We start from the raw sequence: 13,251 nt of genomic DNA, 5'->3' as shown, positions 1-13,251 counted from the left end.
GTATGTGGAACTTGAACTAAAATGATTAATATCTTCAGTGCAATTTTTGTATTTCACAATTCAAGGTTCAAGGTTCAAGGTTTCCTTTATTGTCATTTGACAGTACAAAGTACTTCAAACGAAATTTCATTCAAAACATTCATCCCATGGGCCAGACAGGACCCTTTGGCGGGCCGGATTTGGCACATGTTTGAGACCTCTGGGCTTGAGTATAAGGAGTGTCACCCAATTTAGATGTTTTTTTGTATTTTTTTTTTTTTTTTTTAAACTTACAGAAAACATGAAATTCAATGCCTACCTTGTTTGACACTTAAAGGGGGCTTGACACCTTTTGTATATTTACACGGATATATACTGTACAAATTGGGGATATTTTGAGCTGGTTTTAGCTTGCTCAATACTAAACCAAAGTGACAAAGCTAAAAAGATTAAAATAGAAATTAGAATTAGATAAGTCATCAGGTCTTTGTTTTTGAAAGCATGTGAAAAAAGTGCACCTTCAATGACAAACCACTTAGTTTGAAAAGCAACATTTTTAATATTAAAATACCTGATTTACAAACGTCATAAATATTTACAGCAGTATTCACAAATACATGTCCTCATGTCCTTATTGACATAGAATGGACTCCAACCACTATAACTTGCAGTGTTTACCCCTGTCTGCAGTCCATTTTCAATGCTTGGTTGAAATATTTTTAACACTTCTCATAAATAAATACAAGTTTTACATATACATAATACATTGTTGTAAAAATACAGTTCTTATGGGCGTTATGCATTAACGCCTGAAGCATAATACAAAAACACACACGTGACAAACAAGACAATTTGTCCTTTATCCTCAGAGTGCAACAGAGTCGCACAACAAAGAGCCAGGCACAGAAAAGCTACAAACTCATAAAGAAGTGCAGAGTGGCTAACAAAACATTAGTAAAAGGACAATGTGCTCCATCAATACTATTTCCAAGCAATAGTCTCAACAAAATGAGCCCAGCTGGTCTGCTCTTTCACAGATTTAGTGTCACACTTTGGGGGAAGCAAATAAGCACTAAAATCGATATAGTGCATTTCCTGTTGGTGTGACTAGTAAAACCACAGTAGTTTTAAGATGATCACTCTCTAAGCAAAGTTAAATTCATGTTTGGTTTGCTAAAATCATCTCAGAGGTCTGAGCTTGAGTAAATACTAAAATGGCAATAAAGCAAAAAAAGCATGAATCACATACTCACGAAACAAGGACGACTTAAACATTCAATACTTCCTTTGTGCTCATGAAAAAAGTCAGTTCCTCGCTGAATATCCTTCATTCTTCTCTTCTTTAGATCCAGTGAAAACAGGTCAAATCCAGTAGTAAATACAAAATTAAACATCTCAAACCAGGGTTACTTTATGAACAGATTTATAGATATGCGATTACATGTTGGAGGAAATGATGTTTGGCATTTGAAGGAAACGAAGTGGCCAGTGTATAGCAGCTGATTGAGTGGTATCCAGCCTTTAGAACACTGTAGACTCTGGCGGTAGAGATGCAGCTCATTCAGAGTGGTCAACATGTATTGCTAAGACAGTTTGGTCATTGGAAACTGTGAGTCCCAGCCATTGTGAGCTACGTTACCATTGTGGATGCTGAGTTTGGGGTTTTTAAGATTGTAGTGACGCATCTTGGTGTTCTTGTAGTATATTGAGTAGATGAAGAGAAAGACGATGGAGATGACCACGACAGTGACGGCTACAAACCCAGCTATGAGGGGCAGGTAGTCCTCTGTAATGAAATCAAACACACAAAGCGTTATTGTTTCTGAATTAAAAAAACAAAACAGAATTCTACATGTTGAAGCATGCTGTGTGTTTTGGCATTACTTCATAGGTAGTGTTCAATGTTTCCTGTTTGATGTTTGGCCCAGGGATGCAAGGATTACTGTGTTTGCCCGAATTATGTGCGTTACAGTTGTGCTCATAAGTTTCCATACCCTAGCAGAATTTATGATTTTTTTTGCCATTTTTCAGAGAATATGAATGATAATACAAAAACTTTTCTTTCACTTATGGATAGTGGTTGGGTGAAGCCATTTATTATCAAACAAATGCATTTGCTCTTTTTAAAATCATACTGACAACAGAAACTATCCACATGACCCTGATCTATGACCCTTTAACATCAATGACAGCTTGAAGTCTTTTGTGGTAGTTGTGGATGAGGCACTTTATTTTCTCAAATGGTAAAGCTGTCCATTGTTCTTGGCAAAACACTTCCAGTTCCTTTAAGATTTGGGGTTTTCTTGCATGAACTGTATGTTTGAGACCTCCCTAAAGTGGATCAATGATACTGAGGTCAGGAGACTGAGATGGCTACTCCTTCACCTTCACTTTTTGCTGCTATGAAAAGGACAGAGTTTACTTTAATGTGAAATGCTGCTGCAAATTGGACAATCTATCCTTGATATGTATATCAATTTTGTGTTTTGTGCATAGTCAGAATTTAGTCTGATATGTGTAGGACTTTTGAGTTACTTAAGGGATCTGACATAGGAATTTAGGGTAGGCTGAAGGATGGGGTAAGGGGGCAGGAGACTATAAGTTAAACTTCACCCCACTCTGTTTCAAATGTTAGACTTTCCTTTATATAATCCTTTAGTTGCTTGGTTTTAATGTTATTCGAAATAAACAAACTTTTTTCTGCTGCAGCCAATGAGAGGTCGACTTGGCCTTATGTTTTGGGTCATTGTCATGTTGGAACATCGAAGACCATCCCATGCACATTCTGTCAGGGTATGTAAACTTATGAGCACAACTGTATGTGCATTACTGAAATGTCAGCATTACACTCTAAATTCATGTTTGGCACATTAGAAATGACACTGTCACTGTAAGTGGTAGGACAAGCAGTGTCCTGATGCAAAGGGGGTATATCTGTAATCTCAAGTAGGTAACCTGTGAAAAGTAAAGGTACTACCTGTGGATGCCACTCACTTCCTGATGGCATGCCTGCAACTGCTACAATGCTTTATCTACATTCCTATCTCATACCAGTTCCTGTAAACATGACACGTATGCTGTGTTATATTGCTTCTCCTTTTGTACCATGGGAACAGTGATGATGGCTCATACTTTGTTGGATGCAGATGCACAAATGCAGATTAAGGAAACGTTGCTATCCGTAGTACTTACTTTAAAAAAATAACCGATATGCTGACACTACAAGAAACTATTTTAGGAGAAAAGTAAAAACAGCGAGGTATTTCTGGTAATACCACTTGGTGAGGGCCCATAGTCATTACGTAAAAAGCTGCTGGTGAAAGCTGATTAACTTTTACTCTTTCTAGTTTTAAAATTTCCAAATAACTGTTTTTATCATATCAGCCTTGTTTTGTTGCTTGTTTCTAGCCTCTGAAATGTTTACTGCTGTTGTTCCAGTTATGGTAATTATGAGGCATAAAGAAAATCTTCATGATGCAGCTGAAGTACAAAAAAAATTATTAACAGTAGAGTTACCGACTAGATTGCTATTAATCATCATCATGATATGAGTGAGCATGATAAACATATTACAAAAGTCTATCTGAACTACAATTAATAAGAAGAATAATTTTATTTACATGCACCATGCATTCACATTCCGCCTGTGAATATTAAGATAAGACAAAGGCCTGGAGACATTAATTCACACCATTTGGCCAATCTGTTAAAGCTCAGCAAGTGGTCAGCCACCACCAGATTAACATGTGTCGATAGACAGATGAGGCCTGCCCCCTCCGGTTGTGTCGAAAGAGATCTTATTTTGGTAAGAAAAAAATTATTACAGTCAAAGACAAGACAGATGTGAATTTTTTGGTTAAGATTTGTATTATGCCATCATTTACAGCTGTTTGTCAATTTAAAATATAATTTTAAACTTCAAAAAAATTGCATTTTGCTTTAAAAGTGTTGAATTATCAGACTGTGAAATACAGGGATTTCACACCCAAGTCTTGGAGGTGAGATCGTCTCTCTCCACAAGCTGCTCAGTCAATGAAGACTGAGGTTTGCAATTTCAACATGACAAGACTTGTAGTTACCTTCTTTTTTTTAAAATATATTTTTATCCCCAACTCTTGACAAATGAGGAGAAAAATGCCAAGGTAACGGCTCTTTCGGTGCTGGTAACATGTAATGCGAGATGAGAGATGACATCCACTGAGCACACTGAGCTTTCACACTAAACTAGATGTTACTTCACTATCTTCACAACAAATAGTGAGATTTTACACTTGAAAAATAAGTAAATGAAGCCATAATTTAAATGGCTGTCTCTAGCCACTGACCACCAAGTTCCTAAAAAATATTTTGTATTTTTATGAAATTATTTTTAGGTCCCATTAGGTATACTGGAAAAGGGAGGATGTTCCTTCTATGTTTGGGCGTGATTGTGAGGTTACTTTACTAATTGCTAACCACATCATCATTGCAATATTGCCTGAACAATGTTTTCTTCCTATGCTCTGTGTCCTTCATATTATGCAGGTCCATTATAAGGGAACAGAGTAGAGTGCATTGGCAAATGTTTTGGCCCTACTGTAGTTTTCGGAGACTTAAAATGTGATAAACTCCATCCTCTCCAATTACAGTGTCTTACTCTGCCTGTATTGGTGCTGCATCTGCTGCATGTGTGTATCAGACAAACAGTGATGATGCACTCAAGTTAAGATAACCATTACCTTTCAAAATCACCACAACCTCGTGGGAGGTGGAGTCAACGTCATTCGAAGCATTACAGTTGTACACGCCGGCTTCATTAACAGTGAGCACACCTCCAGACACTTGAAGTACTTTGTCTGAGTTGGAGAGCCACTGGATCTTTGGAGGTGGGTTCCCTTCAGCTTCACAGACAAGCTCTTCAGGATAACCTCTGAATACTGGGATTGTCTTTGGGAGCTTTGTTGTATTAATGGCGGGCTTATCTGTTGGGAAATAATGACCAGTTGAGCAGCAGCAGGTCAAAAATATTCACAGTAGATGAAATAAGCTCTAGTGTCTATTTCGATTATAAAACAGAAAGCATACATTCAATCACTTCCTCACTTAATTTGACATTGTTCTCTTAATTGTAAATATTTGGCAGCAAATATAAACGTGATCTTACAATGGACAGTGACGTTGATAGGACTGGATGTCATGTTTGGAGGGTCCTCTAGTTCCAGGTCCATCACAGCTTTGCATCTGAACTCTGCTCCATTATGCTTTTTATCCAGAGTTATAGTGGTGGTAAATGACATATTGACAGGGGTCTTGATCGTATTGATGTCACAGTTGGCACTGCTTGAAGGACAGTGAATCTTTGACGATGTATCTGATGAATTTTGAAAAAAAATTAAAACACAAAAAAAAAAGAAACTGATCATCCAGTCATTGTCATTTATGTATTAGTGATTCTCCCTACATGTATTCAACACAGAGTTCAAATCCTTTTTCATGTTTCTATTTTCAGTCAGTTTTACAAAGTAGTACATCTCTTTTTCTCTGTCATATTAACATTAGCCTCTTTTCCACTATGGTAGTTTGAAGGTGAATTTGAATCAGAGCCTAATCTCTCACCAGTTCTCCATATTTCAGTAGCTAGGCACCAAGAGAAAGCTAGCTAAAACCTTTTGGCCGTCACAAAAAGTAGCACAAATCCATGAGTTGGAACAGGTGTGCTTGGATGTGAATGCATGCTTGCAAAACCAAGAGCAACTCTTGAGTGTTCAGTGTGGGGTATTTTGTGACATTTAGTCCCTCAATACAGCCAGTGGTAGGTTGACCTGATTTGTTTTTAGCCATACTTAAAAATAGTAGGTGAAATATGGCGATACACTTCAACGCAAAATGCCACCTGCCACAAAAGGACGTTTGCTCAGAGGTATTGCAAACGTATGGATGTGCAACATGATGGACTTGCTCTGTCTTTAGATATTAACAGTAACATAACCCAACAATGACCATTTTCATGTAGTGGTACGGTATAAAAATAGAATTACTAATATTATATTCCTTTTCTGTGATTAAATCTACATAGATCTTGCACACAGGGCCTTTAAAACACCAAGATATAAGATGTTAAGAAACATATATTTATCTTAATCACTTAATTTCCAATGTGTGAACAGCTCATAACATGTCTTGAAGACTGACCTTCCATGACTTTTTCAGTTGCTTACATCTATTATAACAGTACTCTTATCGCTATGGCCTCAAGTCAGTTTTTATGCATGACAGATATAACCATTAGCTTGGAAATAGACTCTATTAGTGTCAACAAGTGATCTTGGCCAGCCCAACACAGATTCCACATAAACACACAAGTATGCATGAATGCAACATATTGAAACTTTAAAGAGAAATTTTAGTGTGCCCCTGTTGTGTTTCAAGTTGCCACTAGTGTTACTGTGAAAGTGGAGATATACACAGTTTAGAACTGCATATTGTTTTCCAACTCAAAGATAAGAACTTTAAAGTGTAAAATAAAAACCCACTAAAACTTTTTAAGTAAAAAACTTCTCAAAAAGTTTTCAAATAAAGAAAGTCCAAATGACATAAACATCAGCTCAGTACTAACTCTATTTGGAAAGGGAGCATGATTGGGAGTGATGAGAGTATGAATATGAGATGAGTAAGCATTTCATAGTTGTTTATCTAGTTCATGTCAGCGCATGTCTGATGATGTATAACAGTCAGTTAAAGATTTACACTATAGGTTTTATAATCACTAGTCAAACTTGTGTGTAGCAAGATTCCTTACTTGTCAGTCCTTCCATGGTTTTATTTCCTTGGTACCATTGTACTCTGAGGCTTTGTGCTGGCGCAAAGTTGACAACATCACATCTCAGAAAACAATCACTGCCCTCCACAGGTGAGCTCTCATTATTCAAAACCCTGATGGATACACTGTCTGGTTCCTCTGGATGGGTCACAAAAAATAGGAACTGTTAGAAAATTCAAGAAATTCCTGTGCAGTACACTTAAAGGTCATAAAGGCAAGTACATGCAGTTTAATACATACTGTAAAGAGTGAAGTTTAGAGACTTGTTGCATGGTTCTCTCCCAACAAATGTTGCAAAACAGGCAGGACTTGGGTCCCAGTCATTTTGGGTGTCAGGAGTCCATGCTTTCCTGCTGATACTGATGCCTGATATCTGCCAGTATTGATCACGAACATTTTCAGACGAGGTTAGCGTTTTGCATGTTACGTTCTTTTCCATGCCTTGGTATTGTAACAGCATCCGGTCTGGATTTATTTCCAAAGGACATTCTATCTTGGCACCTGCAGGAAGAAGTGCGTAGGGGAGAAATATTATTCAATCCAAGTCTTAAGTCAGCGTCTTATCTTAAAACAACATTTCCACATTCAGTGGTAGTAAAATTGTTTTGAAAAGCTGTTCAGGAGGCAACAGGAAACGACTCAGGAAGGATACACCCCTCCCTTAGAGAAGTATGCACTTGCTGCTCACTATTCTTTGTACTGGCCATATCAATATCTCAGTACAATGTGCCACATTCTTTTCAATCCATTTTATTTAGTCAAAAGGTACAAAGTAGCTCTAACTTAGAGATATTCTGTGTAACATGACAACTACAGTATAATACTCAAAAATAGGAGAGGAGTTTTAACCTGAGACCCAGCAATGATTTTTTTTGTGCTTTTTTGACAAGGTTCACAAAAACCTGTTGTATTCTAGAATTATAAGTTATAATGTATCTGTCATGTTGTTTTTACCCTTGGACAATTAATTATTTTATGCAGAAAATCCAAAAACTTCAACTTTCCTGGATCTCATAAGGTTAAGACAATGGATTGGCAGCATATATCACTAAAATTAACTCTATTCAATACTCAGTTATACTTCAACTCTTTCAACAACATTGAATATACATATGCTTTATTTCTTTCTTAACTTTTTAACAAATCACTGTTGCTTTAAGTTAGCTCCTCATAACTTAGCACATAGTCAAGCCAAACAATCCCGCTAATTGTTCCCTAACATGCTATCAGCCAAATCGGGCTATTCCAAACCCGACAGTAAATGCAAACAGTATGCTAACTGTGAAGTAGCTCAACTTACTCGACTCTGTCCCGTTAGAAAGCAAGAGTAGCTTTAAAGTCAGAAACACTGACAGCAGCCGAAAACAGCTTAACTCTTCCATTTGGATGTAGTCTCGGAGGATTTAAACAGCTCTACCCGCTCTGCCGTTACACTGACTGGCTCTTCTGTTTCCCTTGCAGCTGTATGGGACGGACCAGCGGCGGCTTTCGGGGCTTTTTGGGTGAAAGCTATGGCTGCACGGACCAGGAGCGGTGCACGAGCAGACAGGAAGCACCCCCCCACACACACACACACGACCACGCGCACACAAACACCGCCTGTGCCTAAATCTGGTAATGGAGTTGGCTGCACACTTAAACTGTACATAAATAATTTGTAGGCCATAAATACTTTTTAAATACTTAATATACACTGTAAAAAATGACCCTAGAATTTACACCAAAAAAGTTGTAAAATTGCAACATAAAAAACTGTAAGTGACAATACAATGCAAAGTTGTTTATTTGAAAAGATTTTTGTGGTAACGATTAAATTAAATATAACTGTAGTTCTTACAGGAAGAGTATGTGAACAAAACCAGATATGTATGTAGAAATTATGTATTTCTATTGTTTTTAGAAAATAAAACTGTAAATTGAAATACAATGCGGTGCCATTTAAATTGCAAGACCAACAAGTTGAAATAATGGTGTATTTGCTTTACACACACACACACACACACACACACACACACGCACACACACGCACACACACACACACACACACACACACACACACACACACACACACAGGGTGGGGAAGCAAAATTTACAATGAACATTTAGTTGTTTTTTCTCAGCAGGCACTACGTCAATTGTTTTGAAACCAAACATATATTGATGTCATAATCATACCTAACACTATTATCCATACCTTTTCAGAAAGTTTTGCCCATATGACTAATCAGGAAAGCAAACGTCAAAGAGTGTGTGATTTGCTGAATGCACTCGTCACACCAAAGGAGATTTAAAATATATTTGGAGCGTCCATAAAGACTGTTTATAATGTAAAGAAGAGAATGGCTATGGGCAAAACTATTATGAGAAAGTCTGGAAGATACTATTAAAGAAGAATGGGAGAAGTTGTCACCCGAATATTTGAGGAACACTTGCGCAAGTTTCAGGAAGCGTGTGAAGGCAGTTATTGAGAAAGAAGGAGGACACATAGAATAAAAACATTTTCTATTATGTAAATTTTCTTGTGGCAAATAAATTCTCATGACTTTCAATAAACTAATTGGTCATACACTGTCTTTCAGTCCCTGCCTCAAAATATTGTAAATTTTGCTTCCCCACCCTGTATATATATATATACAGGGTGTCCTATAAGTCTCCATACATAGGAGACATAATACATATGGTTCTAATATGTATTTCTTTATATTTCTTCTTTATAGTTCTTCAGCAGTGGAGGACACGCATTGAAATGTGTTCCCGACAAAATGGCAGTCATATAGAGCATATTATATAAATAAAAATGGTTTATGTCAAGAAACCTTTATTTTTCCTATGTATGGAGACTTATGGGACACCCTGTATATATTTCATTATAATTAAAACACCACACATTTTCCCTAGTAAAAATCAAGTTCAAATAAAATGCAGGATATAATATCTGAGAGGGCAAATCTTGATTGGCTTGACCATGTGGCCATGTGCATTAGTACACTTCAACCTGCCTGGACACAGTTGCAGTCAGAAAACCAGACTGAACAGAGAATGGAAAGATTTCTTCACCCGCCTGGCCCCACTAAGGCATCTCCAAGAGAAACTGAGAGGCAGACACCAAAAAGGTGCATTATATACATTATATAGCCTAAATGTTGTCTAAAATTAACATTTATTTGCAACATAGTATAGTAAACTATCACATGATCAAAAACAAATTAATTTTAGCAAAAAAAAAAAAAAAAAGTCTCTGTTTTGAATGCTTGGGGTCACCAGAAATTTGTGATGTTAAAATGGGGTCACAAGCCAAAAAAGGTTGGGAACCACTGGTCTAAAGGGTCTAATCTGGCCTATGGGATACAAAAAAACTTGTGTTGAACTCATTTTAGTCCAGGGGCCACATACAGCCCACTGTGATCCAAAGTAAAATAACAGCATAACCTACAAATACTGAACTCTTGAATTATTCAACTCCTAAATTATTACTAAATTTTCTCCTTGGTTTAAAACTGCATATGACTTTCGTCACAAATTTTCCATCAAATCTATAAAACCCGAGATAGCCTGAAGTATCATGAATCCGTTAGTCTTTCTGTGATTATACACCTGAATCACTTCCCTCACGGTGAACAACTTCGAAGTGTACTCCATCACAAGCAGTCCATTTGTTTACATACCAAACCATAATCAAACCTTCACTCAGGCCTTTTCAGAATTCCACGCAGCCACAGCAGCAAGAAGCAATGATGCCATTTCTGTGTTTGTTGCTGCTGCAGCCATACTGCAGCTGCGTGGAATTCCCATTGCTACAATGCACTTCACAACAAAATTTCTGAAAAGGCCAGAGTGACATATTGGTTTGGCATGCTTCTTTGATCCACATCGGACTTCACATTAACACCTCCCCAAATTATTAAAATTTCATTTATTTTTCTTTAGACATTTCAGGTTGTTCATATTTGTTCAGTGTATTCACATTTTATTGTTAAAGGATAGTTTGTTAATGTTTTAATTTTTAAAAATTTATTTATTTGCACATCACAAACAGCAAAAAAAAAAAATAAAGTTTGTTCAAAGTTTGTTTGAAATTGTCATTATTTACAGGCATAATGTCATATATTTTTTGATGTTAAATTAAGAAGAAAATTTGGAGTCATTATTTATAGGCTATTATGCTGTTATTTTACTTTAGATCACATTGGTCTGAAATGTGGAACCTGAACTAAAACCAGCTCAACACCATTGATTGTTAATATCTTCAGAGTAATTTTTGCAAATTCATCCCACGGGCCGGATTGAAACCTTTGGCGGGCTGGTTTTGGCGCATGTTTTACACCCCTGTTCTACATATGTTCTTCATTTTGAAACCAATATCTTTCTCACTTGGTTTTAATGGAGGGTGTTTGTCATGTCAGTTCTGTAGTGAATTCAACCATCTTTGGCTTCAGGGAGATGCCCTCATACGATGCATCTAGGTAGTTTTACACAAGTACCTTCCTTTCCTGTGAAAACCATGTGTCTGCAAATTTAATTTGGTGTTACTTCTGAAAGAGGACTTTTCCCTGCCATTATAAGACTTAGACAGCACATTATTTTTTTTTCACAATAGCAATGCAGCCTAACAATGTAAGTGTCTTTCACAGCACTAACCAGATACTGTAGAAAGTGAAATAAGATTTTTTTTTTTCTAGTGGTCTCTTATATGTGAGGTTGAACTGACTTAATATATGACTAGAGTTGTATTTGTCTGAGCTGTTTTCTCAATATTGCAATATATAGTAGATCTAAAATTTAATGAAAATTGCATAAAAATGCAAGTTCTTAGTTGAGTAACAATAACAAAGTAACATCATAGCACTTAAGCCTTCATAGGGAATGGCATGTTTGTAATAAATTGAAGGACATGTTCGTGTATGAGTCCTTTTTGTAATAAATTAACTCTGAGCTGGAACAAGCAGTCTCTAAAAGTAAAGAGGGATGTTTTTCTGAAAAAAGAAAATGTGTCTTTTAGAGATAAGTAGGGCATGACTACATCTACTTTTCATACCTTAAGTACCCAACAGTTTGCTGATACTATCTACATACTTATACTTAAGCATGATTTTGATACTTTTTTTGTTATTGTTTTGTTATTATTTATTATTTATTTATTTTGTTATTTTGTTATTTATTTATCTAGACAGGGATGATGCACAATATACATTAACCTTAAACATGAGAGATGTAGTGTGCCAGGTTGTAGCACTAGTACTAATTTCCACCTGTAGTCCCTGGGCAGGCTGATGTTATCATTAAAAAAGCAGACATTAATAAAAACTAAAACATATAAAGAGCAGTATAAGATGCATTTCCATAACTCCATCTATATATATAAAAAAATCATTCACATCCAAGCATTCACTCTTATTCGTCCCACTGCAGTCTATCACACACACTCTAAGCATGTTTACATCACATTACATCATGGCTACAGGTTTGATTAGAGAGTGGCTGTTTTTTCACCATGCAGGAAAATGTGTGATAGTTTGTAATTGTTAGTAGCTCTGTTGGTAATGTGTTCCACTGTCGCATGGCCACACATGAAAACGCTGAATTTGCAAATGCTGTTTTGTGCTTTGGAATCCTGCACTCGCCACGTGCATACTTAAAGCTGCAATGCTTAAAAATTCCTTTTCTTTCAGCATATTATAATTAAAGTGGTCTGACAGGACATGATACTTGCATCTACTCCTGTTCCTCATGTTTTCAGGCCGTACAAACAGGCATTTTCAGCCAGGAATATCAATATATGATTGACTACAGTAATACTAACCACTGTTTGTTTTGGTCTGGTACTGCTCTGCTCCATGTCTCAACCTGGAAGCGTGGAAATGTAGCTCCACTGCTCCCATGACAGCATGAAATTTTGTCATCTTAACTATCTATATATACAGTCATTTATTTGGACTGAGAGTAGAGACCTGATCATATTCTACAAAATCAAAGTTGCAATCACATTATTTTGACCTTACCTTTTACACTGACTCTGACTGTTTTAGAGACATTTCCTTCCATATTGGATGCTTGACATGTGTAGGTGCCCATGTTGGACGCTGTAGCATTGAGGATCAGCAGACGAGACACTCCATCTTCATTTTCCTCCACCACATTGTCAGTCCGGTAATAATTCCAGGAATATTCTGGTCGTGGGTTTCCCATAGAGGAGCACTTCAGTGCAACAGTAGAACCACGTGCAACCTCGGTATCTTCCAGCTCCAGTATCTGTGATGGAGGGTCTAGAAGTGGTAATGCAGAGAAGTGTTAGGGGAAGAACACCAGTGTGATAAACGAAAAGTACACATTTTATCAGAGATATGTGTGTTTTACACGCCAAAAGATCCATTGCAATGTTTTAGAAAAAGATCAGCAGGCTGAGTGTTACATACTGGGTGAGGCAAATGCTGACAACTTTTCCTTTGGAGAGACTGACGTACATACGAAAAGGA

The 13,251-nt window shown here is 36.9% G+C and overlaps 1 protein-coding gene across 1 annotated transcript in view; it reads right to left on the bottom strand.

Moving 5' to 3' along the window:
* LOC115424216 (hemicentin-1) overlaps positions 1–13,251 on the bottom strand; it is a 38,280-nt gene that overhangs the window by 16,344 nt on the left and 8,685 nt on the right. Inside the window, exons 6-11 of the mRNA XM_030141336.1 lie at positions 12,778–13,041; positions 7,019–7,279; positions 6,758–6,916; positions 5,123–5,329; positions 4,698–4,940; positions 1,564–1,765 (exon numbers count right to left, since the gene is read on the bottom strand). Of these exons, the coding sequence (XP_029997196.1) occupies positions 1,564–1,765; positions 4,698–4,940; positions 5,123–5,329; positions 6,758–6,916; positions 7,019–7,279; positions 12,778–13,041 (1,336 nt within the window). The remainder of the gene's footprint in view (positions 1–1,563; positions 1,766–4,697; positions 4,941–5,122; positions 5,330–6,757; positions 6,917–7,018; positions 7,280–12,777; positions 13,042–13,251) is intronic.

Source organism: Sphaeramia orbicularis, chromosome 8, assembly GCF_902148855.1.
Source record: "Sphaeramia orbicularis chromosome 8, fSphaOr1.1, whole genome shotgun sequence".
Classification (NCBI taxonomy): domain Eukaryota; kingdom Metazoa; phylum Chordata; class Actinopteri; order Kurtiformes; family Apogonidae; genus Sphaeramia; species Sphaeramia orbicularis.
Note: the sequence above shows the minus strand (reverse complement) of the source record. Positions and strands in the feature narration are given on the sequence as shown.